Genomic DNA, 24,920 nt, shown 5'->3' with positions numbered 1-24,920 from the left:
TTTAAATAAGAGACATATGGACATATGGATAATATAATTGAAAAGATAACATGAATTTGATTTAAAGAGTAATGACACTTTACAACAATGCCTTTTTCTGTACAGTTGATCTGAGTAATGTGATGTTGATTCTAGCCCTAGTCTGTTTTCGGTCTTGGTCTCGACCAGTCTTGGTCTTGGTCTCGCCTTAGTGTGTCTGTGTCTTGGTCTTGGTACCCTCAAGTCTCTGCAGTGTCTTGGTCTTGATACCTTCCGGTCTCGGCAATGTCTTGGTCTCGGTTTAGGCGGTCTTGACTACAACAAAAGCTGGTACATACTTCTTGTGTAGAGGTTGGTGGTGTTGCTGTGAGTTGTGTCAACAGACAAAGCAGTGCTGAGTTCACTGGCCTTTGCTCAATGTAGTCTATAGAATCCAGAATATTTCCATACAGCAGATGACGGCACATGCAAAAGCAGGGGCAGTAAACTTCAGGCTGATTTTGTAAACATACGCTAGAAAATCTTGAACAATCGTTAAAATTGCAAGGCTTGCTAAGTTTTATTTCTGTCTTAGTGTGAGAGGGGGATATACTGTAGGGCTCTCGAAGGAACAAACAGGCATGTTTTGGTTCGTTCAGAAATATTTTATTAAAAGCAATACAAAATTATCATACATCATAAGCTTTGATAAGTAATCCCCTTAATAAAATGCTGCAAGCTATTTACACTCGGACGTGCCATCATCACCCACCTTCACTCTTAGACCAGGGAGCCCCTTTCCGTCCTGGCAGGAGACCAACACGTGATGTAAGAGAAGTGCTGGGCGATGGGCGCTCTATCCCACAGCTGAGCTCCAGTTAGTATTGAGTTCCCCCCCTTCCTTTATACTAAATTGGCCGCTGTCTAAGACGACTGTGTGCATGTGGGCAGGGAATGAGCTGGCCAGGCTCATCCCTCCCCTCAGGCACTGCGCTTCTGGTCCTCCAGTTCTCACCTAAGTGGAGTGAGACTACATGCAGCTGGAAAATATATATTTAAAAACTCTTTTCTTTAATCCCTTGGGAAACAATACAACTGTCCTTTGGCAACGCTTTCTCTTCTTCCCCAAAGACAAGACAAGCATCCTAGAACAAGATAAGCATCCCGCGTTATACGTTGAAGTCATTCTAGAAAGACATGTTACACAACTCGACCTTGGCACAATCATATGGGTGAAGCATGGACACATTAGAATGTCTGGGGCGGCTAGTCCATACACAAACAGAATTGTTCAATACCTCGATCACCTCAGATGTATATCTGCTAGGTGGAGTTGGAGGCATTGTTCCCTCTAATTTTTCATGTGTCTGAGCAAACACACAAAACTCCCTGACTGCGCTTTTGGTCCCTTGGACCACTGCGAGCAACATCAGACGTGTTCACTGTGGTTACGCCAGCATCACATCCATCCAAGTTACATGGTTTATTAAAAATATCAAATTACAGCATTTACATTTGTTAGAATACTTTTCATTAAGTGCTTTAGCCCACTTCCAATAAAAATTACAAAAATCTTGTTCATGACCTGTGTAGTATGTTAACGCTATTGGAAATATAAATATTTAATTTTAACTATGGCAAAACATGAACTGCCAACCAAACCAAACCAACTATAAACTCATTTTGAAAACACACACTTAACATTTTTATTATAAAGCTCTAACTTGTCTGACTTGAGTATGAGCCAGTGTATGAAGCACTGGCTGTGCACTGGGTGAGAGGGTTCTACTGTGGTCTGGGAGAGAGTCCTGTAACTCTTTTGTCTGCAAAATACAGTATATAACGACACGGTTATTTGCGTTTCTACTACTCATAAACTAGTATCAGTATTTAATGATCAATATCCATAAATGAAAATTGTAAATAAATGACACTAGATGAGCACAAATCTGATTGAGGACTTAAATTTCACCTTAACTTTTCCGTCTGTCCTTCTCACGTCTCCAATGGTTGTACTCGTTGTCCAGGTTGATGGCCGCGTCTGCTTGCAGCTTTGACTTTATGTGCATCAGCTGGTCCAAATGCTCCACTTCAAGACGATTTCTGGATGCTGTTTTGCTACGATTCATCAAACTAAAGCCTCTTTCACAATCTGCACTGGATGCTTGAAATGTAGCACAAATATCCACAAGCTGTGAGATGTGTTTTAGCTCCTCATTTTAAAGTTGCAGCCACCATATCTGAGAATGTGCTGATTGACCCGTGTTTAAGTTTTTGCCTCATTATATACTTGAATTCAGCATATTCACTGTTAATGACCTCCACAGAATGTGGGCGATGGAGAATGACCTCATACTTGTTTGCCAGTGTGGCAATGTCTGCTGCTCCATACTCAAAACTGATGTCTGAGCTCAGTGCCTCAATGTCAAATGCAGACCACTCCTTTAATTCATCCTCTGGAAAACGAGCATCCAAGTGATCACAGAGCTTATGAATAAAACAAGTAATCTCACCGGTATTTTTGCTATTGGTTGATGAGGCCCTCATCGCCTCTTTGACACGGTCACTCCACTTAACATCCTTTTACCTCTGTCAAGTATCGGGAATGCGACTTCTCAGTCTTTGCTCTTGCAAAGCAGTGCCCTTCCATCACAGTCAGGCTGCGTCTTTGAAAGGAAAGACACAGGTGTGAGAGCTCGCCCAAAACATCTCCCAGAGCAGTGAGAGTAACCTTGAACTTTGAATCGGTCAGCTTTTTGTAACAGTAATTTGCCACTGGATCTCTGTTATCACTGGATTCTCTCTTGCAGTGTTCTTCCAGCACAGTGTAGTTCCTCAGAACAGCATTCACAGTTTGGTCCCGCGACAGCCATCACACTTCGTTTAGAGGCCTGAATGACAGTGTATCCTCATCAAGAATCTTTGTTAGGTCTTCCAATTTCCCCCTCTTTACAGTGGATCTAGAGAAAGTGGAATAAACCGTTCTAAGAAGTGTTTCCACATCACGCATCAAAGGTACATTTTTCCAAACATCATCAATGCCCAAGTCCTCTCTATGGGCCACGCAGTGTTGTTCAGTTAGGTGTGGTATTTGCCGCTTTAATAAAGCTGCAACTCCGTTGTGCTTTCCTAACATTACTGAGGCACCATCGGAGGTCAGCATCACCATTCTCTGCATATCTAGTTCATGCTTGGTGTAAAACTGAGTTATTGCCTGCACAATATCCTGAGCAGTGCATGCTGTCAACTGGATGATGCCGCCAAACACAGTTTTATGGTTGCCGGTATTTTCCTCCCTATATTTCATATATGGGACTAGCATTTTGTGCACTGCTATGTCTGTGCTCTCATCTACAATCAGGGTGTGCCAAGGTGCATTTTTAACTTTACACATCGTCTCATTCTGCACTATTTGATTAATCGAATTCACAAACTCAAAGGCATAATTTTTGCTTCGCCAGCTTTCTGGTATACTTACATACTTGATGTGATCGTGAATTTGTTGAACTGACAGCGTAGAAGCATTCATGTTGATGGCTAGTAGAATATTGTCGATGAGAACTTTAACTTGCTCGGGGTTGGATTTCTTCACGAGCGACAGCTCGTTCCCCTTCTCACGGCCTTTGGCACTCTCCCCCAACAATGTACCGATCCCCATTCCCATCTTACATCTTCTTACAATTCCAACTGCTTTCAAATGACTTTTGTGCTGAATGTGATGCTTCAGGTAGTCCAGCTTCCATTCTGTCCACACTTTTCCCTCTGAAAAGTCGCTTGGTATTTTGGCTTTGCAACATGTTTTGCAGAGCAGACCTTTCTCGCTCGAAAAAGAAAAAATCTCATCCAGTTTCACCGTTTTTTTTCTTCTGTTTGCACATACTCCATTCCATCTTAAAAGAATCGCATTTCTTTTTTACTTTGGCTTGTTGAGGGGATGTGCCACTGCCTGTTCGTTTTGCCATTATTATAAAGGGTCAACAGAAGCAGCACTTGGCATCATTAGCATGTCTTCACTCTCCATCTGCCACACCGCTTTGCTAGCTAAAACACCGGTGGCGGCACATAAGGACGCTGTCATAGCCTGTCAGTGACATTGATTAGCTGCGTAAATACGTATGTGAATGGCATCATTGGCTGGAGCAGCCAGTCACCGGTCACTCACTGACTCGCATTGCGAAATAGCACAGAATGAATTATGTGTTTATTTTCAATTCAGGTTGGATTTTTTTTTTTTTTGTGCGCGGTTGGATTTTTTTGTGTGGAGACTGTGTCAGCAGTGCGCAATTGCGCACGCGCGCAGCTTTGTGGTATGTGGGCGACGTAATTGCCCGCAAATTCCTTACATTTTCCTATGACGGTATAAAAACGTTTTAGTGTAAGTTAATGATGGTTTCCATCCAAGTCACTATCACCGTCCTTGCAACGTGACAACTTCACCCACATCTCGTGCAACATCCCGTATTGTGCAGGCCACGTTCCTGTAATGATACGCTCCCATGGGCTAAAAATCGTATAGCATAACGTTTACTGGCTTATTCTTTGGCTTTTAAAGAATCTGTATACCAGCAATCTCCCCAGTACCATTAGGAACAATGGCCAAAGTAACAATGGGTAAGCTGTTGTGCCCCAGCACCCTTGGCGAATAAAGCTGATTCTGATTCTATTGTACTGGATCAGCTAAGATGGAAAGGTTCACTTATGAATCTCCAGATTATGACATCAGTGCAATCAGGTACATCTCAGTTTTCTTTTTTTTTTGTACCAGTGGTGAGGTACGACTAGGTCCAAATCCTTGTCCCCACTGCAGAATGCTAAGCAATGCAAAACCTGGCTGGAAACTTAAACTAGATTTAAAAAAAAAAAAGCAAGTCACATTATTTAAAAACAAATATTGCAAATATACATATGTACAAATGGCCTAGTTTGGACAGTGTAACTAAATGCTGTTTTGAGACTTGAATAGCTGTGGTGTTCCCCAGCTGTGGTAGATAACAGTGGTCCTTACATGTGCTCCGTTGATCTGTATTTGATATCTTAATGACAACTGCAGAAGTGGTGCCTTGTCTGTATGGAGGTCTTTTCCGTTATGATGCATCCAATGGGCTGTGCATGTTTTACGTCTTTGTCAAAGCCAAAAAAAAAATGCAGAAAGTCACCATACCTTGATCCATAATGGACTGGTTTTCTCTCACCACTGTATTATAGTTTAGTTGAATGCTACATGCATGCATGCATGCATTCTTGATTCTCTGTCGTCTTGCCATTCTAGCGGTATTTTTTTTGCAGTTTACAGCCCGTCACATTTATAAAACATAAGGATACATCAAATTTTATACAGATAACTAACTTTTGGGTGTCATAATACACGTCTCCTTAGTATTTTAGGTGTACTACTAATCTGCTTAACAAATTGTGGGCGTAAGTAGATGTCCGTATAGTGCCAAAATACCGGCGTCCAGGCAAATGTTTTGCCCATTATATAAAGCCCTGATAATCATTGTGCATGTGCCATATAGTCACTATTACATTGCGATGTGATATCGCGCAGCCCTACTATCTATAGATTTACATATTTGTGACAGTACAGTTTAGTCATATGTTGAACACGGCAAAGGCAGTATTTAAAAATCTATAGTTTCGGGATTTGGTAAAAAGTCAGTAACTGGTAATTGTTTTTCATTATCTGCCGGCCACAGTGGCTGGTTCAACAAGAGTTTGATTTGAGACTCTGCTTGTTGTAAGGCGCCATTCTGGCTGGATGGGAACATCTGCTTCCTGCAGAACTTTCTGTCGGTGCCATAGTTCCAGGCAGTCTACTGCCTCCGGGAAGATCTGTCTTTCAAACTTGTTAGCAAACATGCTGTTCTTGGCAATGACCCACGGCAGATCTGCTAATCCAAAGACGCAGATGTCTCGAACATACTGCCCTGAAAACCAGAACAATGACAAGCTGAACAAACCAAATGCAGTGCTGTCACTTGTTTGCTTGCTGCTGCAAAGAAGTTTGTTTGGCTGTTTAAGGTTTTCTTAGCATTAGTTAACACTTGCCTTTGTCAGTGTTTCTGTCTTGTCAGATTTTATATACAGTGGAAACAGCTTATAGTGATCATGGTTATAGTAATCAACTGCTTATATGGATCAAAAAGCTTGGGACAGTATAAATCCTATACAAATACTGTTGTTTTTTTTTTTTTTAAAGCTTGACTTTGTTTTGCCTCCTTTGCCTCACAGTAACGTGCAAGCTTCCAACTAGCTAGGTAATTCTGTGTGCATTGAAATCATGATGGGGAAAACAGAAAGTTATTTTCACTCAATGACAAACGTATACTCATTGAACAATGGACACGATTGTGAAATGACTTTTCCACGAAGCGCAGAGCTGATACAAAAACAGAGGTAGCCTCATTTTTTGTTGTCGCAGAAGATTTTATGAATGTTTGATTTCAAGTTCTGCTACCTCTTCGGCATTGATAGCCTACAGTTTATTTTCAGTTCTGTTAAAAATTGAGAAATGCCCTGAAAAACATGGTCTGTATTTGCACTACTGACGTATAATACTGTGTGTTGTAAACCACACAATAAAAAATAAATGTTTTATTTCATTGCAGACAGTATGAATCCAAGATATATCATGTGGTCAACTTCATTTCATATAATATAGATCCTTTCCTGCATTTCAGGCTTGAAATGCATACCTAAAAATGTTGGGATGGTAAAGCATACACCACTTTATAATGTTGCCATTAAAAACACTTAAAAGATGTTTTGGCACTGAGGATACCAAGCGATGAAGATTTTCAGGTGTTATTTTGTCCCATTCTTCCTGCAAACACACCTTAAGTTGTGCAACAGTACCGGGTTGTCGTTCTTGCATTTTACGTTTCAAAATTCTCCAGACATTCTCCATTGGGGACAGGTCAGGACTGCAGGCAGCCCACTCTAGCACCCACACCCTCTTCTGCAGCCATGCTTTTGTAATGCATGCAGAATGCGGTTTTGCATTGTCTGCAAAATGCATGGATGTCCCTGGACAAGATGTTGTCTTGACGGCAGCAGTATATTGCTCTAAAATCTCGATGTACTTTTCTGCATTAATGGTGCCATCACAGAAGTATAAATTCTTTGCCAAGGACACTGACACAACTCCAGACATAACAGGTCCTGGTCCGGAGAACACAGCCACGTCCATTTCACAATACACATTTCCATTGTGTAATGGTCTGTCCAAGATGCCTCTGAGCCCAGAGAAGTCGATGCCGCTTTGGGGACATGCTTCTTTTATGCACAGTAATGTTTTAAGTGGAATTTTCGAATGTAACTCCATATTGTAGTGCTTGATAAAGGTTTGCAAAAGTAATCCCTTGCCCATGTGGTTATGTTAGCTATTAGGGCTGAAGGATTTGGGGAAAATATCTAATAGTGATTTTTCTGACAGATATTGCGATTACGATACATGTAGATGTGTGTGCAGAACAGAACAGAAAATCTCACTCCATGCAGCTGACCAAAGTTGCCAACCCTGCATTTTATTTGAAATGAGAAGTAAAATGCAGTTTTCGACTGAAGCAGCTTATTCCTTTGCTTTGTTACTCAGACAAATACAAAACCAATGAATAAACATTGAGTCTCTTTTTGTATCTTTTCTAAATAAGACCACGTGCCCATTCCCAACTGTAATAGCGATTTAAAGCAATGTGTTCTTTTAGTATTCATGTTAAAGCAAGGCTTTTATTTTATTACTGTTGTGTGATTTAGATTAATTTCACAAGATTAATCTTTGGTAATACTTAAATTAATTAGCACAAAACCATATGACATAAGCACGACTGTATTATGGGTTTTACGGCTTTTTGGGGGGTCACAGACTCCGCTGCTGTGAGGATTACTGACTTTCTCGTTGTTTCGATGGGTTAGCGGTATGCTAATGCTATTGCCCATTCGCAAAAGCCAAAGGTATGATACGCTGAAGTATGTCACTGCTGGTGGTTAAAAGGTCGTCGCCAGTTCTATTGATGATAGGACCTTTCTGAAACCATCTCGGACCATGAATTAGGAAGGTAATTCACTTATAGCTCAGTAGCGGAATCAGTATTTTCTCCGCACCAGAAATGCAACATTTTCCTTGGGTTTCACGTGTTTGCTGTTTGTGGGCCTATATGCAGTCAGCTTAGGCCACTTCTGATTGGTGAGCATGACTGGCATGCGAGAACCATGGTGCTTCTGATTGCTGAGAATGACACCAAAGTCACACAGGGAGCATGGCATGAATTTGTAAAACTATTCTCGCAGCAGTTTTAAACCCTGGGTCCGACATGCTGTATAATGTATATCCTAAATCGCAGTATTTGCGATTTACTGATTGCGTTGTTTCAAATCACGATTTCAATTTGAAATCGATAAATCGTCCAACCCTATTCGATATTGATTTATGACAGTTCTTGATTCAGTGTCGTCTGAAGGGTCTGAGATTACGGGTGCTCAACTTAAGTCGCTGCCCCCTCACCCTTTTACGCACTGAAATTACTTCAGATTCCTTGAATTATTTAGTGACAATATGCACTGTACAGGGAAAAATGTGCAAATTCCTGCCAATCTTTCTTTGAAGAACATTGTTTTATAACATTTCAATAATTTTCTCATGCATTTGTTGATAAACTGGAGGTCTTCTGGCCATCTTTGCTCCTCAAACACTCAACCTTTCGTGGATACTACCAAATCATGATTACAATCATCTGTTGACATCACCTGTATCAAATCACATCATCTTTTATTTTTTTTCTAGCTACTAGCTGCAGGTCTGAAATGCAGGGAAGGATGTATGTTAACAAATGAAATAAAGTTTTCAGAACCAGAAAAAAATATCTGGGGTTCATACTGTCTGCAATACAAGTCAAAAAGTCAAAGTAAATTTCACAACCCTCAACGACTTTTAATTTGCATGCACTTTCCATACTGTCCCAACTTTTTCTCATTTGAAAAACACTTGAAACTACTGTACTGTATTTTGAAAGAGTCGCTAAAATTCAGTAAATAGCGACAGTGTCAGCTTCATAATACAAATGTTAGTCAGATGGTAATCTTCAGGAAAAAAGGCCAAGGAAAAATATCAGTTATATGCAGGGGTACACATAACACCTTCAAGAACGATACGTGCGACAATCGATTGTTTGTAAAAGCGCAAATGCGTACTTATTTTATGTGCATTTGCGCTGCTATGACAAGAAAATACCTTGCACTTTAACCTGTATACCGCAAATTAAGTCGAGTTGGCATATAAAGATTGAAATACATTACATTTTGTTTTCATATTAGCGCGTATCGTTCTTAACGGTGAATGCGTACTTGCGTATCAGTTATGTGCACCCCTGGTTATATGATCATCCGCTTATTCTGATCGAGTGATCAAGGTCAGACATGATCACTATCAATGGTCTTTTGTCAATGTATAACACTGCAACAACATTGCAGTAAACTGTGCTTCACTTGCAGTTATTAGAATGTTAATGATGCATACAATACCTTTACACCCTTTGTGTTTTGTTCCCTCTTGGTCTTTCCATTTTACTGCACGAATGTTACCTTCCCATTCTCCTTTTGTATGGCTCCCTGGTACATCTGCATGTTAAAAAAAAAAAATCTATGTACAAATTTCATTTATTATATATAGAAAGTAAATAAATACGTTTGGCATCATGAAATGGAGCACAGAGGTATTAACATGCCTTTTAGGTGGTTTAGCGTTACCCAGTAATGTTCATCAGGGCTGTAGGTATCTCTGGACCATTCCAGTAGGTCCTTAGCCACTGTACTCCGTAGCACAAAGTCCACAAATGGCCGTGTGAGAGCATAATAAGCTGTCCCAAAGTAGATGTCCAAGTTGTGTGGAGGTGGCCCCTTTGTGTACGTCTTGCCCTTAGGGGCCATGTAGGAGTGGTTAATCTCCTCATATTGTATCTGTGTTCGGTGCATCATGGTCGACGGCTGTTTGACGCCTGGAGTCATGTTGGTCCCATTCCACGGCTTACTCTGCAGATACCGCACCAGTTCCCGATTGGACATCACTGGAAAGTCCTGGCCACATAGGTTTATTACCTTCTTCCATGGTATGGAGGATCTGGCCAGATCTGCCATGCAGTTGAGGTCCGCCTTGAGGCGTGAAAAGCCTGCATAGGTGACCTCCTCTCTTGTGGTTGCCAGAAACACATTAGGAAAGCAGCTGGCCAACTGACCGACAATGGTCATGTACTGCTGTGAAGATTTGGTGTCAACGTGGATACAGTAGATGTTCTGGGGTGTGTAAATAGCCCTTAGGAGACGCATGAACAACTCCAGCTCCTTGTGGATGGTGATGATGAAGGCCAGAGGGTACTCCTCTTCCTCTCGACTCAAGGGAGCCGTGATAAAGTAGAGCTCCTCTGCTATTCGGGAGCAGTTTGGCTCCTTTGTGGTGAAATAGCTTTCAGAGAGGCAGTCTCTCTTCTGCCATGGTGCATCTTCTTCCATGAATGGCCCGCAGTACTGAGGAAAAGACCTACAGCTGTCTGACTTGGGGTGTGCAGTGAAATATAGCACTATATTTTCTCTCAGGTAAATGGCAGAGTAGATCGCAATACCGATTCCAAGGCTGAACAGGAAACGGTGCTTGTTTCTCCTGGGACAGAACATAATTTCCAGCAGGAAGGACAGCACCTGTCAAACAAGGGCAGTAGTGGGCAATCTTATCCAGAATGGGCCATTGGGTATGCAGCTTTTCACTGCAACTCCCTAATTAGGTCACTAATTAGAGGGCTGTTTGGCTGAAGAGTCCTCACACCTGGGTTTGAACAGCTGACCTAAAGGTTATCCCAAAAAGCTGCATACACACCGGCCCTTTTTGGATATGGCCCACCCACGAACAAGAGTATAATATGAACATTTTGAACTCGTATCTGTGCCCTTGGGAATCAAAACCCTGGTGAGTGTCTGCCAGTGCACCACTAAGAGTATCTTGACTGGATCCACTGAACCACTCAGCTTCTCAAGTTACTGCAAAGGACTGTCTGGACAGCTTCAAAGATCGACACAGATCAGCACACCTACAATCAATCTTTCCTCCACCTGTCAGAAGAGGGTCGAGTCCTATTCAGGGACGCCAGCCACCCAGCTCATGCCCGATTTACCCTTCCTACCATCTGGAAAATACACCACCAGCATGACCCATGTCATCAGGTCCCTAAACAGTGAGCTACTTGCATCCTCCCCCTGTTCCACTTCCGCCCCTTCATATTAATTTAGCATATTTGTTTAAACTGTGGTCTGTTTACAGTGCGCACATATTATTTACTTACCTATTTGTTCTCAGAAGCTCTTTGTTTTCATGTCACAACTTTAAAAATACTGTGTGCTAAAATGCTGTCTACACAGGGTCTACTTTATTATGATCACAAAGGAGTAAGTGAGAAAAGGGCTTCCTTTTTCAGTGAACATATGCCTTTGTTAGAAACACTGTGCTTTTCTGTAAAATTGGGGAGCATGCACTGGCACAGTGCATCGTCATACCCACCACATGACGAAACACCTTGGGATCCCGGTTGGTGATCTCACCCCCCCTCTAGGCTTACACGCAATCTATTCTCACCCTATGGAAATGGCCATCTATCTGCCTGCAAGCTGGATCGCCTTCAGGGAATCATGCCACATGGCCATAGTGCCGTAACTGACGCTCCCTCACAGTGCAGGTAATGTGCCTCATTTGGGACTCCCTGAGCAACCGCTCGTTCAACACAAAACAAACCAGTGGTACCCAAGGAATCTATGAAGAGACACAGTACCAAAGGAGTCCAGTCATTGTCTCAGGTCACTGGATAGTGTCCATGTCTTGCAGCCATACAGCAAAATGGAGCACCAGGACACCTTATCTGCCCTCAGAGCAATGAGTTGAAATGTCAGTTGAGTAGACCCTGCAGGTTTATAGAATCCACATGCACAATTCTCATAGCGGTCAGTGCTAGTGGTCACATTGAAGTCACCCATGACAAGAGGAGTGTCACCTTGTGGGCATCCATCAACAACCGAGTGAATTTGCAAATAAAATGTCTCCCTCATCAAGACATCGCCCACAGCGGTCAGAACAAGACACCCAGAGAGTGCCATAGCCTGAGTCTCATAACATCTTCGGGAGGAGCCGATCTGCCACAGCAACAGCTACTCCCTGAGTATGGTAGCCATCGTGGCAACCAGACCAATAATAGGTGTACCCCCCTACAGAGATCTGGCCACTCCCCGGTCTGCGTACCTCAGAGAGTGCCGCCACTGAAATGTGGAGTTTACGAAGCTCCTCCAACAGCAGAGGAAGATCCTCTCCATGCTGGGGAGACGAGACGTTCCACGAACCTACCCAGTTGGGCCTCAGCAGATTAGCACCCGAGTGCTACCATGTAGCATTATGCATTTACGCATGGTAGTTATGAGCGTAGCGTGCGTACTCACAGCATCCTAGTTCTTTGTACTAGGGTATACCTTTAAAATGATGTAGAATAACGACTTACGAACATTTCAAGTTAGGAACGGCCGTTTGGAACGTAACTCGTTTGAAAGTAGAGGAGTGTCTGTATTATTAAATTTTAGAATATTATGAAATCTCTGCTAATATCGATGTATCTTTTTTAAGGCATATTGTCCAGCCCTAACTGAAGATCTCTACATAGATTTGAATGAGCCTCTGACCCCGTATCACAGGATTGACTGAAACCGATGAAAATTAATCTCTGAATTGTACTTGGGTGAATTAGCGCATTGAGGAACACAACAATGTAGAGACATTTTGTTCTCTTGCCAATGATGTCGTTAATTTCTCCTTAATCTTAAAAATTTCTCATGATTGCTACAAACTATAACCAGAAACTACAGCTGCACCGATAGTATCAGCCCATACAGTAAGTGTCGGCCATTGAATGGTGGTTAAAAATGAACCAATATTTACTGCCCATAATTCCCTTTAAATTAATGACACATATTGCTTTGCACACCTGCCTACCAAACAAAATGCCTGCTATGTGGAATTGTTTTATTGTTGTTGAAGTGAAAATGCATTTCGCAAACATTGCTCTGCTAATGTTTTTTTAAGGAGGATTTACTCAAACATTTCAACACAACAAATTTCATTGCAGACCTTAAGGCGAGACACTGAAGAATATGAAATGTTTCTGAAAAAACAAATCCGTTCCAGTAAAGAAGGCTGCAGTATTGCCAAATGATGCTAGTTTGTCTGTAAAGCAAACATGTGATAGCAAACGGAAATTCAGTGTGGACAGTGTGAAATCAAAAGTTTTGTTACTCGGAAACCTACATTACAAATTATCACATATGATGCGCAGTCCTTTTTTATAAATGTTTTAAATATATAAGATGTATAGAGTTGTTATATATAGTGCTCTGGGACTCTACTCGCGTCGTGCCCTGATGAATCTCCAACAGCCCACCTTAAGCCTCCATAGATATATTTTGAATGATGAATGTATGGGTGAATGAAGAAGAACGTGTAAGCATGCCTGTGATTAGACCACTGTATAGACCTTCAGTTTTTATATGGAGTTTCATTTTTGCTTTTAAAATTGCATGCCCAGACATGCAAATTTCAGGACATCCAAAATATTCCATTATGAAATGTATACCGTAAAACTATGCAAATTTCTATGCTTTAAAGCTCTGTATTGATGCTTGCTAAAGGGCACTTAGCAGGAACGGCTGTGTATGTGGAGCCCTTCCCAGGGGTTTTGGAATAATTGCGCCCCTGGGAAAAAGGTTTACCTGAGGGTGGTAGCACATTGCTTTCCATGTGTGACCTGCTTTCATCATGGTCATGTTTGTTAAGAATGTGTGAAATGTTTTAATGTAAAATGCAGTTTTTGAATGCATGTGTTCCGTTAACTCTAGAATTGTATGCTTGGCGGTCAACTTTTCAGCCCTTTTTAGATGTTTTAAAATGAATCCTGATTATATTGTTTCTGACAGTCAATGTTATCTTGGATTATCTTTTAGAATAACTATGAGAACACTGAATACCTTTGTAACCTCTGAACCATAAATTTGTAACTTATTTTAATGCAATTCACATTTTGGTTAACATGAATGTCATAGCAGTCATTTAAATTCTTAAATCTTTCACGAATGAATTGGTCCTGAGTTTGTAGCAGATTCTTGCTTGTTCCTATTGTAGCCTCTCTAAAGAAATGGCTTTGAAAGCACTATGAGAGCGAAGCAGCATGACAGAATATAGCACCTGGTGTCCGCGTGTGTAGTCATACCTGCTCGGCGCTCGATCCTGCCTTCCCGCGCCGTATCGCAGCACACCCTCGCTCTTCCAGCCGAATGTGGGTTGCAGTGTGTCAGCGATGGAGAGCTGCGTCAGCTGCACCTTCTCCTTGGAGACTGAGCATTTTTCATGCTTGGTAACCAGGTTGCTTCTCGCCACGCCTGAGTCCCTCCCTCAGCTCTCGCACTGCATATCATCCGCACTCTTGCCTTCCTGGCAGGTTCGCGCCTGCCGTCCGGATAAGACTGCCCAATCGGGGAGCTTAAGTGTTTGTGGCCTACTGTACAGAGATTTTCTCAAGTACAAATTGCGCACGTGGGCAAGAGGTCACCCTACGATATCAGGAGTGTGACGTGATGTGAAATACACATGATAGAGCAATACGCGCTTCAGAGTTCTACTTCCTGTCTGCCTTTTGTAGGCGGGCTGGTGGTTTGAGTTGAGGTATTCAAATGCCTGTGTCCCTTGTCATCCCTGACAGTTTTCTAAATATACCCTAGTTAAATTACAACGTTCTGTGACTTGGTCTTTTACTGTTCTGGACTTTGTCATCATAAATTAATTTTCTCTCGCTGTGTAAGTATGAAGGTTATAATAAAAAAAAAAAAAAAAAACATGTATGGTTATAAAAGTATTGGGCCATTTGCTATTTCCGAAATGTGATGATTTAATGACTTTTTAAAATGAAGGTTTTGCTTTATTTACCAGCATAAACCAGTTAGTGTGCATTTCCTCTGGATACTGAGTCCAGTCACGTGTGGTTTAGGTGAATTAGGTGTCTGTGTGTGGTGTGTTTGCAATGGAGTAGTATCCCATGCAGGGTTGTCTTTGTTTGTACAGCTGTAGATGGGTCAATGTTTCTTAAAGACAATGAGTAAAAGTCAGTTCTGTTTCCACCTGTAAAGACCCTTGATTGAGGAGGAGACTCGTTACTTTATCCCAACCAGTCACAACTCATAGCTTTAGTAAATACTATTTTGTCCAGAGATGGCACAGGTAGTTCCGGCAGCCTAATAACAGTTCTCTATAAATGCATTTTAATGTTTTATTAAGCCTGTTTAATATAAAAACCTGTGTGACTTTTCACTGATAAAGAAGCAGTCATTCTTGTCAGCATAATTTTCCTTGGTATTCAAATTGGAAGCGCCTCTGACAGTTTCAACAGAGTGCAGACGTTCTGTCCTTATAAGGGACTACGGGGTCGATTCTCCTATCAAGCACTCAAGTCAGAAAAACTTGTAGCAGATTCTTGCTTGTCCCTATTGTAGCCTCTCTCTAAAGAGATTGCATCCCTAGAAGAAATGAAAGCCGGCATTGGGCATCAGGCTGATATTGTGCTCATATGCTCAACTTGTAATAATTGTCCAATACCAAAGAAGCATTTGGGAAGGATAAATGCAGCGAACACCAGGATTGGCAAATTGGCCAGTATATGTGAAGGATATCAGGAGTTTGGACATATTTTAGGATAAGGGACGACGACAGAAGTGAAGCAGACTAAGCTCTGTTCTGCTAATATACACTTTATATATAAAGTGAAATTTCTCTTCGTTACTATTATTCATCTTTACTAATATGGTAATTTAAGCGCGTTAATGTCCAGCATTATGTACTCTGAATTGACGGGAATTATTAAAATTATGCACAGATTGATAGATACTGCCACGAATGTCAGGCCCTGCACTGTGGAAAAATGACCTCACCTCCAGGTGCACTATGATGCCCCTGTCAGTCTCTCTGCTCTGTCTACTCTCACAAACACATCCGAACTACTTTCTTAAAGAGAAAAGGAGAAGAGTGAGAAGTCTCTGTGTTATAGAAAGATTGTGATTGTGGAGCATGGCCCAGTAGAGCCATATGTCCAGTTTTCAGTCTTGTACCCTCATAGAAAATAAACAGTCACTGACTAAATATCTTTTCATGCCATAGTGACTCGTTAATGAGTGCTCTTTGCATTAAGAGGGCACAAAGTTTTGTTTATATTTCATTGGAAATGGCCTCATGCTATGCATTTTATTTGATACAATCGAAATATCAAGATAAGTAAGAAACCTGCTCCACGTAACATAACATTTAGCAAGCAGGTGAGTTGAGCCGGACCGACAGGTAAACAGGTTTTATTGGAAACCCAAGGGCAGACATCCACGAACTTTACAACAATACAATGACAGATCTGGGGAATACTGACTGAGACACGCACTAAATACTCAAGACAAGCAGGAAATAACAAGCAACAGGTGAGCACAATTGGGAATTGACACGAGGTAACGAGGGGGGCGTGGCACACACGAGGATCGTACGAGCCGGGCGTAACATAAACCCCCCACAATGGCGTGCCCAGAGGGTGCACCGACGGATGAGACGAGACCGGGGAACCAGGACCTGGAAGACAAAAGAAAAACCATCAACGGGACACAGGAAACAGAACGGAAACACAGAACACGGGCAAGCAGGCGGTGCGGCGGAAGCCCCCAGACGGCCACCCTGAAATATGGAGGTTGATGGTGATGATGGCTGCGCGGCTGTGGTGATCCCCCAGGGTTGCTGAGTCAGGAGGGGTTCCTCCTGACATTTCGCAGGAAAAGAGGCTTCGGAAAGATAGCACGCCCCTAAGAAAATCGTCGGGGCGGCTTCTTCCCCTTTTCCCCTACGCCTTTTCTTTTTTCGCTGACCGGGACAGGTAGGTGGAGGCGGGGTTGCCTCTGAACAGGCGAGCGGCTGGAGCCGCTTCTCTGCTACCCGTTCGACGAGCTGTCGAAGGTTGGAGCGCACTTCCGCAATCGAGTGCGCCTCCGTGCGTGGAGTAACCTCTTGTAAGAGGGTCCAGCTCTGGTCTGCTAAGATGAGCAAGCCGGTGTCTTCACGGACCTCCGGCTGATCTTGCCAGTAATTCATCTCGTGCAGCAGGATTAACCATGGGTCCTCTTCCTGCTGCGGTGGATCTTTCGGGAGATCTGTCATTCTGTTATGTTACGCGGAGCAGGCGAGTTGAGCCGGACCGACAGGTAAACGGGTTTTATTGGCAACACAAGGGCAGACATCCACGAACTTTACAACAATACAATGACAGATCTGGGAAATACTGACTGAGACACAGACTAAATACTCAAGACAAGCAGGAAATAAGCAACAAGTGAGCACAATTAGAAATTGACTTTCTACTGAACTCTACACTCCAACCATATCATTGCGCAGACGATAGTGCTGGTGCGCTGACAACGTGACTAGATGTAATCGTCACTGGCATCTTCCTCGGCTGAGCTGTAACATTAGTTAGTAGTATAAGTTGGCAATGTCAGACTATGAGCCGCCTTTGTATAAATCACCCCGCTCTTATACATTCAGGAGTTCTGCAGATTTTTTTTTTTTTTCGTACACCAAAAATTTGAAGAAGAGAACGGAACTCAGGGCCAAATGTCTGTTGAGTGAGTAACTATTATCCTCAACTACTGTTTTAATAATTTCTTTATTATTTTATTATGCAATTGAATTTTTATCAGGAAAAACCATGCCATCTGTGTTGAATGAAGAATGTAACGCAAGTCATTTTGTTCAGACAATACCAGTTGGTGGCATACAGGGTTGTTTTGAGGTGGGTCTTTAAGGGATTATGACTGGGCAGATGGAACAAAAAAGTCATACCTGCATGCATCGTTGCAGCCATTCTTGTGAAGAATTTCCCCCACTGGTCAGTACCATGATTTCCTGGAGGCAGAAGATACTTTGACTATAATCTACGAACATTATCCCTCTAGAGTGGGGGCAGTGAATGTTATAACTAGTGCTGTCAAACGATAACATTTTTTAAATCAGATTAATCACAGGGTTTCTCTGGATTAATTTCGATTAATCATGATTAAATATCATTAATTTTTTTATCTATTTTAATCACATTTCATTTTTCATGAGCAAATAGACTCAAGAAAAAAGGCAATATATGTGCACTTAACATGCATCTTGAACATGAGTCGGATGCATTCCATCTGCCACAGAAGCACAATACCATGGACCCATATCAAAAAGCAAGATTCTTTGCTTAGCCGGACAACTTGTCGGATTTAAGGTACCTCAGTTTAAATGGTCTTTATCTTCGTTCACTTACAATTAGCCCGAACTACCGTAAATCTGACAAATAATCTGACTAATCATGAAATCCAATTCTAGCCTGGTTAATTGCCATTGTTAGCAATATCAGTTGATAACACATTACGCACGGTGCTTTAAGTATAAAACTCCGTAGCAACACGTCCACAGATAAGTTGGACGGTATAGTGTGTGTGACCGATTTAATGAGCCAGTAGTGCTTAAACAGTATAGAGCTACAACTTTCCCTTCTGTTGATAAAGGGCGCAGCCATCTCGGATTCTGAACTCCGGATCCTCTGTGCTGCTCCGAGATATTTCTCGGATCTCCAAGAAACGGGAGCACGCATGTCGTCACTTCCGGCTTCAAAACTCCGGAATCCGACTCGGAATACGAGTTCCGAGGGCAAATGGAACGCACCAAAACTGCCCAAAATGGGTTGACAGAGACATTCAACCCATTTCAGGGATTTTGAGTCATTCTGCGCTGCAGATGAGTTAATTGCTGTAAAAATTTTAATCAGATTAATCATGATGATGGATTAATCCGCGTTAACCCGTTAATTTAGACAGCCCTAGTTATAACGTTACACTACAATTATATTATGCTGTAATTGTGTTCTTTTTTTATGGAGTTGGTTTGTTTCTGTGAAAAGAAATTAAAATTCTTATTCAATACTGTTATACATTTTTCTGTGAGATTTGTATTCGTATATTTTAACAATTTTACCAAATGCATACTGCACATAAATAATGGGCATGGAATCTAAATGTACCAGAAATGGTTGCACAGTGCATCCAATACAGAATCTATAGTTTTCTAATTTTTGCTGTTTAATGTTTACTTATATTTGTAGTGTTAATTACTTTTTATATAAATCTTTATTGGAGAGATGTTCACATAGGTGAGAGTGGGCTAAGATTTACCATTATTTACATAACATGGAAAAAAGACAAAATAAGCTAGTCTGCCCATATTTCTGGATCTTTATTTAAAGTCTAAATTATAAATATGCACCTGCGCAAAAGACTGCTTGACTTAACAGATAACTAGGAAATGTCATAGCATTTCTTAGGAATTAAAGCCATATAATCACTGAACAAAATATCTCCAGGAGGCTTTCTCTTTGCGCTAACTTAATCAAAAAATGTAAATCCAAATGAAAAACAATCCCAAGTGGTTCTTTGAATTCACATACCTTTTGACATTCTATTTCAATGCTTCTGAGAAATCATTATGTATGAAGTTGCAAAAAAATGTGCTTCATCCCTTCTATAGTTATTTGAGTATCTTTTTCAGTTTTGGGGTGAACAGTCCCTTTTGTCAAAAAAGCACATAGCTGTGCACTCTTGACTTAAAGTACATGGGAGTCTCGATCCCTATATTTTTATGAGCACACTGGAATGCTAATTGAAATAATTTTCCTATGAAAATTAACAGTGGCTAGGTTATTGTCTTTTTGTTCATTAGCTGTGGTATGAACGGAATAAAACACTTTGAGGTGTGTGGTTATATGAAAATAATCAGCATTACAACTATCCATCTAGGTCGTTGTTGTTGTTGTTGTTGTTGATTTTTATTTTTGTGACTGCACACCTCGTGGTTTGTCCCTTACACATTTACAGTAAGCCCTCATGCATTCGCGCTTTGTGATTCGCGAATTCACAGATCCGCGAAAATTTCATTGGAACCAAACTTATTTGCATCCGTGATTTTTTTTGCACATCTGCATTCCTTTTTATGTACATACTGTACTGTACCTTTACAAGATGCAAATTCCATTCGCAAAGTTTATTCCCTTTGGAACTCTCATGACCTGCTCGTCCGATCCTCCTGTGTGCCACGCCCCCCCTCATCTACCTCGTGTGGAATCCCAGTATGATCCGCTGTTTTGAGTTGCTGTCATTAGTCCTGGGTATTTCAGTCTGCATTTGAGTATGTTTCCCGAGTCCGGTCATTAGCGTCATTTTGATTTTGCTGCCTTTTCTGTTGTCCTGCTTGTCTTTACAATCTTTTGATTAAACCCCGTGTTCCCTGATTCCTTACGTCCTGTTGCTGATTCCCCGGTCCGTGCAATACGTGACAGGAATGATAATGGTTACATAATTATTAGAAAATAGTAAATTAACTAAGTACACATTCACGTAAATTCAACACACAAAAATGATACATTTCTTGAATGGTATTAATGTTTTTGTACATAGCAAATGCGTCCCGTGGTTCCATCTTGAGACTCATTTGCTATAAACACTGAAAGGGTTGGTTTGTAAAGGTAATGTATTAAGCTTATTTTTAAATGAAATTAAAGTGTTTTGGGAGCATGTTTAAGGTTTAAACTATAAAAATAAGCACATATTACCATTTTTAGTGACTCTACCAAACATCCGCGAATCCTCCTCATTCACAACGGGTTCTGGAACGTAACCTCGTGAATGTCCAAGGTCTTACTGCAATGCAAATATGTTAATTTAATGTGTTGTTGTTTTTCTTTTCTTTTGGCAGTGTGGTGACCCGTTCCAAGACAGTGACATCATCATACTGAACGGGAGTGAGGATGAAGTAGTGAAACTGAAATCCAGAATGGAAGAGAAGAGAGCCAAATCTAAATCTCACAAGGTGTTTTTGGGCACAAGCACAAACACGCTGCTCTTTCATTCTGTTGCTTTTGTTGTGTAGTTTTTTGTAAAATGTACAAAAACTTTATTCCACTTAATCCTTTTATAAACATCAGTTTTCTGTAAATAAGCAAAAATATTGCATTTTTTCCTGCTTCAGAAATCAAAGGCGAAGACAAATGGTGCAGCCAGCGCGATAACTGGGGATCCCAACGGTATGTATGCAGGTTTATTATTGAAATGAGACCACATACCTCCTCTTAACACAAGTTAATGTCCAGAAACTGTCTGTCGGTCATCTGCTATTTCATGCACAATTTGTTGCAGCTTATATGGAATCCATTGCAGATTTTTAACAGGAGAAATAGATTGGTCATTTGTTGGTGTTGGTGATTGAAGGGAGATTACAAGTTTTTTTTTTTTTTTTTTTTTGCATAAATGAAATGCTATGAATTTCAGTCCCCAAACGTGTCCCCTGAATTTATACTGAATTCCATTTTTACTAAGGTGGCTAGAATAATGCATTTTCTTTATTTATGGAACTATTTGAAATATCCCATAATCGGTTCCATGTTTTTAATTTCATGATGTGCTCAGATTTATGAACTTGGAAGAGATTGAAGTATGGACTTAATTTTGTGCCAAAAGTATTAATCAAAATTTTGAAAACCGCAAGCAAATCATTAAGTATCAGAATGAAAATATGTTTTCCAAATATCAAAAAAGTTGAATAAAATCATTTTTTTTCCTTCTTCTCTAATTTGTTTTGCTTCTGGAATGCTTTTCTTTGCTTTTGAATTTTTTTTTTTGCTTTTGAATTATTTTTTTTTTTGCTTCTGCAGTTTTTTTTTTGCTTTTGGAATGCTTTTTTGCTTCTGACTTTTGGCACTGTTTTAACGGATGGGTGGGCCTTAGCAGCTTACACGTCTATTGGTCAACTGGAATTTGGCGTGAACACGCCTTTAACCATCTGAGCACGCTCACTCCATGACGCTTCAGAACATCACAACATAGCGGGAAGCTCCGGAGCCAGTTTACAGCATGGAATTGCATCTTTGTAGTTCTATAATAGTGTACTTTTATTAGGAATTGGTGTATGCAACACATATTTCGCGTTCATAAAATGTCACCATCCCATCCAATTCAGTAACTTTCGCTATTCCACCATTTTGCAATTTTTTAAATTTTTTTTTAATTTTTTATTTATTTTTTGTGTATATTTTGGGTAATTTTGTGTATTTATATTTTACTATGTTTTTTTTTAAATTTTTTTTATATATTTTTTATTTATTTATGTATTAGTGATTTGTTGTGTTAAGTGACCTTGGGTGTTTTGAAAGGCGCTGAAAATAAAATGTAGTATTATTATTATTATTATTAACGCGCTGACCAGGGAAGTTTCTAGCTATTGAAAAGATGAGAGGCTAAGTCAAGTTTACCTGGGCCACCGCAGTTGTTAGTTTCATATTCGATATTCAGTTTTCAGGCTTTAATAACATTTAACGGAAGTAAGGTGGGGCGTTTTTAATGTCAGAATCTTGATGTCCAGTACACAGACAACGATGCACACCGATTATTTTTGCGCTTCAAACCATTTCATAATTTGTGCAAAATCGTGTTAATAGCTAATGTAATAGGCCCTGTCAGCTATAATGACATGGTGGTTTAGCATTTTAGTCTCATGGTGACTGTTGCACACCCCTTTCTTTCCCAGATTGCTTTACATACAATTTTTAATAAATTTTTGAATGTTCGAAGGTATCCGTATAATGTGCAATGGGATAATACATGAATGGGTTAATAACTTTAAAACTAGACAAGACAGGCACACGTCTAGTGAAGTGTGCTTTGATCAGTGGACTACAGGGAACAATGCACACCCCTTGGATTTTCAGATTATTTTTGTCTGTAATAGTTATTAATTATTATATTGCATCCATTTAAAGTGCAATGGGGCAACACACTATAAGGCGTGCAGCTCTGAAACAATTTTAAAATGGGACAGCCATGTCCTATGAAGTGTGCCTTGATCAGTGGACTCTGGAGGACAATGCACACCCCTTGCATTTTCAGAATAACTTTCTAAGTTATTAATTAGTACGCTGTATCCATATTATATATGGTCGATACCCGATATAATCATGGGCGTCGCCGCCATTAAATCTGAAGGGGACGTGTCCCCCTCACATTCCATAATTATTTGTTTGGACCCCCCCCACATTTAACATAAAATATTAGTTTTATGCCAGTGCGCTGGAAGCTAGAAGCTTTAGCTAGAAACTTCCCTGGTCAGCGCGTTGGTGGAATAGCGAAAGTTACTGAACTGGATGGGTTGGTGACATTTTATGAACGCGAAATATGTGTTGCATACACCGATTCCTAATAAAAGTACACGATTATAGAACTACAAAGATGCAATTCCATGCTATAAACTGGCTCCGGAGCTTCCCGCCATGTTGCGATGTTCTGACGCGTCATGGAGTGAGCGTGCTCAGATGGTTAAAGGCGTGTTCACGCCAAATTCCAGCTGACCAATAGACGTGTAAGCTGCTAAGGCCCGCCCATCCGTTAAAACAGTGCCAAAAGTCAGAAGCAAAAAAGCATTCCAAAAACAAAAAAAAATTCCAGAAGCAAAAAAAAAAAATTCAAAAACAAAGAAAAGCATTCCAGAAGCAGAACAAATTAGAGAAGAAGGGAAAAAAATGATTTTATTCAACTTTTTTGATATTTGGAAAACATATTTTCATTCTGATACTTAATTTTGAAAACTGCAAGCAAATCATTTTGATTAATACTTTTGGCACAAAATTAACTCCATATTGAAGTATATTTACTTTAGAAGGAATATTTGAAAATGATTAAAAAATGTTTATGCCGACATTACGATTTTTTAAAATATACATACTGCATAAAAAAATAATAAAAAAATAATAAAAAATATATATATACATATATATATATATATATATATATATATATATATATACATATATATATATATATATATATATATATATATATATATATATATATATATATATATATACATATATATATATATATATATACATATATATATATATATATATACATATATATATATATACATACTGCAGTTCTTTGCATTTGGATTGTAAGTTTGGTTTGTCAGTTTTAACAGTATTGTAGCTTGCCCTGTGTATTGTAAAACTGACTCACGGAGTGATGTGCTTCTGCTTTTGAAATAGAGAATGGAAGCTCCTCAGAAACCACCACCGCTGAAATGAAACTAGTGAAGGGGGAAGGTGATGGTAGCTCAGGTGAGTGTTTTCTTTTTGCAGTTAAAACCAACCATTGTTCTGTACAACCTCTATCACGTGTAACCTGTATCCACTGGGGTTCCGGCAGCTGCTGAGCCCTCTGGCTCCTCCAAGTGCGTCAAACCTGCAACTTCGGCCGGGAGCAAACGGTCCATCCAAGCCATGGAAGACAAGTCTGAAGTCTTCAAGTCTCTCTTCACCAGCCATAGCTCAGCCAAGCGCACGAAGGAGCAGATGTCTAACTGGGTCACTCACACGCCGTACCACTTCTAACCTGCCTTTCTCTCATTTCCCAGCATATAGCACATTTTCTGGGTTACCCTCCCACAGTTTAGTGTTGCCCTAAGTAACTTTCCAGAAGTCAACAAATATACTGCAAAACAAAGTTTTCCTGACATCTTTTGCTGTCACTTAACATAAAAAATTATGCTTTAACATTCTGAATTTTATCCCGCCTATTGCGTTTAATATATGGAAGGTGAGAAGTACAATTGTCATTGTATTGTGTTTTTCAGAAACTTTGCATGTTTTCACATATACACTTAGTTTGGTAGAATATTGATTATTAGCTGCTTTATGTTTGGATTCCTTACATTGGATTAGTGAATACTTTTCTGTATTGACCATTGGGTTGGTGTACAAAATTCATTAATAAATATGTACTGGATCAAA

At 40.3% G+C, this 24,920-nt stretch overlaps 2 protein-coding genes across 3 annotated transcripts in view; one reads left to right on the top strand and one right to left on the bottom strand.

Moving 5' to 3' along the window:
- The window catches only part of rtf2 (replication termination factor 2), a 39,893-nt gene extending 14,973 nt beyond the window's left edge, over positions 1 to 24,920 (top strand). Inside the window, exons 6-9 of the mRNA XM_023845420.2 lie at positions 20,837 to 20,950; positions 21,110 to 21,164; positions 24,177 to 24,248; positions 24,337 to 24,920. Of these exons, the coding sequence (XP_023701188.1) occupies positions 20,837 to 20,950; positions 21,110 to 21,164; positions 24,177 to 24,248; positions 24,337 to 24,521 (426 nt within the window). The 3' untranslated portion in view covers positions 24,522 to 24,920. The remainder of the gene's footprint in view (positions 1 to 20,836; positions 20,951 to 21,109; positions 21,165 to 24,176; positions 24,249 to 24,336) is intronic.
- On the bottom strand, positions 1,931 to 14,542 carry LOC111861096 (beta-1,3-galactosyl-O-glycosyl-glycoprotein beta-1,6-N-acetylglucosaminyltransferase 7-like). Of its 2 annotated transcripts, XR_002842164.2 has the most exons (5): positions 14,244 to 14,542; positions 9,681 to 10,647; positions 9,478 to 9,573; positions 3,437 to 5,885; positions 1,931 to 2,918 (listed from the first exon to the last, which is right to left on the bottom strand). XR_002842164.2 is itself a non-coding variant. In XM_023845418.2 (4 exons), the coding sequence occupies exons 2-4, from the start codon at positions 10,621 to 10,623 to the stop codon at positions 5,638 to 5,640; spliced, it is 1,287 nt and encodes a 428-aa protein (XP_023701186.1). In that variant the 5' UTR covers positions 10,624 to 10,647; positions 14,244 to 14,542; the 3' UTR covers positions 1,931 to 5,637. The 2 variants fall into 2 exon arrangements, 1 of the variants encoding a protein (XP_023701186.1); XM_023845418.2 differs by having other exon boundaries at positions 1,931 to 5,885.

Source organism: Paramormyrops kingsleyae, chromosome 8 (genome assembly GCF_048594095.1).
Source record: "Paramormyrops kingsleyae isolate MSU_618 chromosome 8, PKINGS_0.4, whole genome shotgun sequence".
Lineage (NCBI taxonomy): Eukaryota > Metazoa > Chordata > Actinopteri > Osteoglossiformes > Mormyridae > Paramormyrops > Paramormyrops kingsleyae.
Note: the sequence above shows the minus strand (reverse complement) of the source record. Positions and strands in the feature narration are given on the sequence as shown.

Coding starts and splice junctions, on each gene's coding strand:
- LOC111861096 (XM_023845418.2), bottom strand. CDS start 10,623: ATGTTCTGTCCCAGGAGAAACAAGCACCGTTTCCTGTTCAGCCTTGGA. Junction 9,574..9,680: donor AACGCTAAACCACCTAAAAG/GCATGTTAATAC, acceptor TTTAACATGCAG/ATGTACCAGGGAGCCATACA. Junction 5,886..9,477: donor AAAACACAAAGGGTGTAAAG/GTATTGTATGCA, acceptor TCTGGTTTTCAG/GGCAGTATGTTCGAGACATC.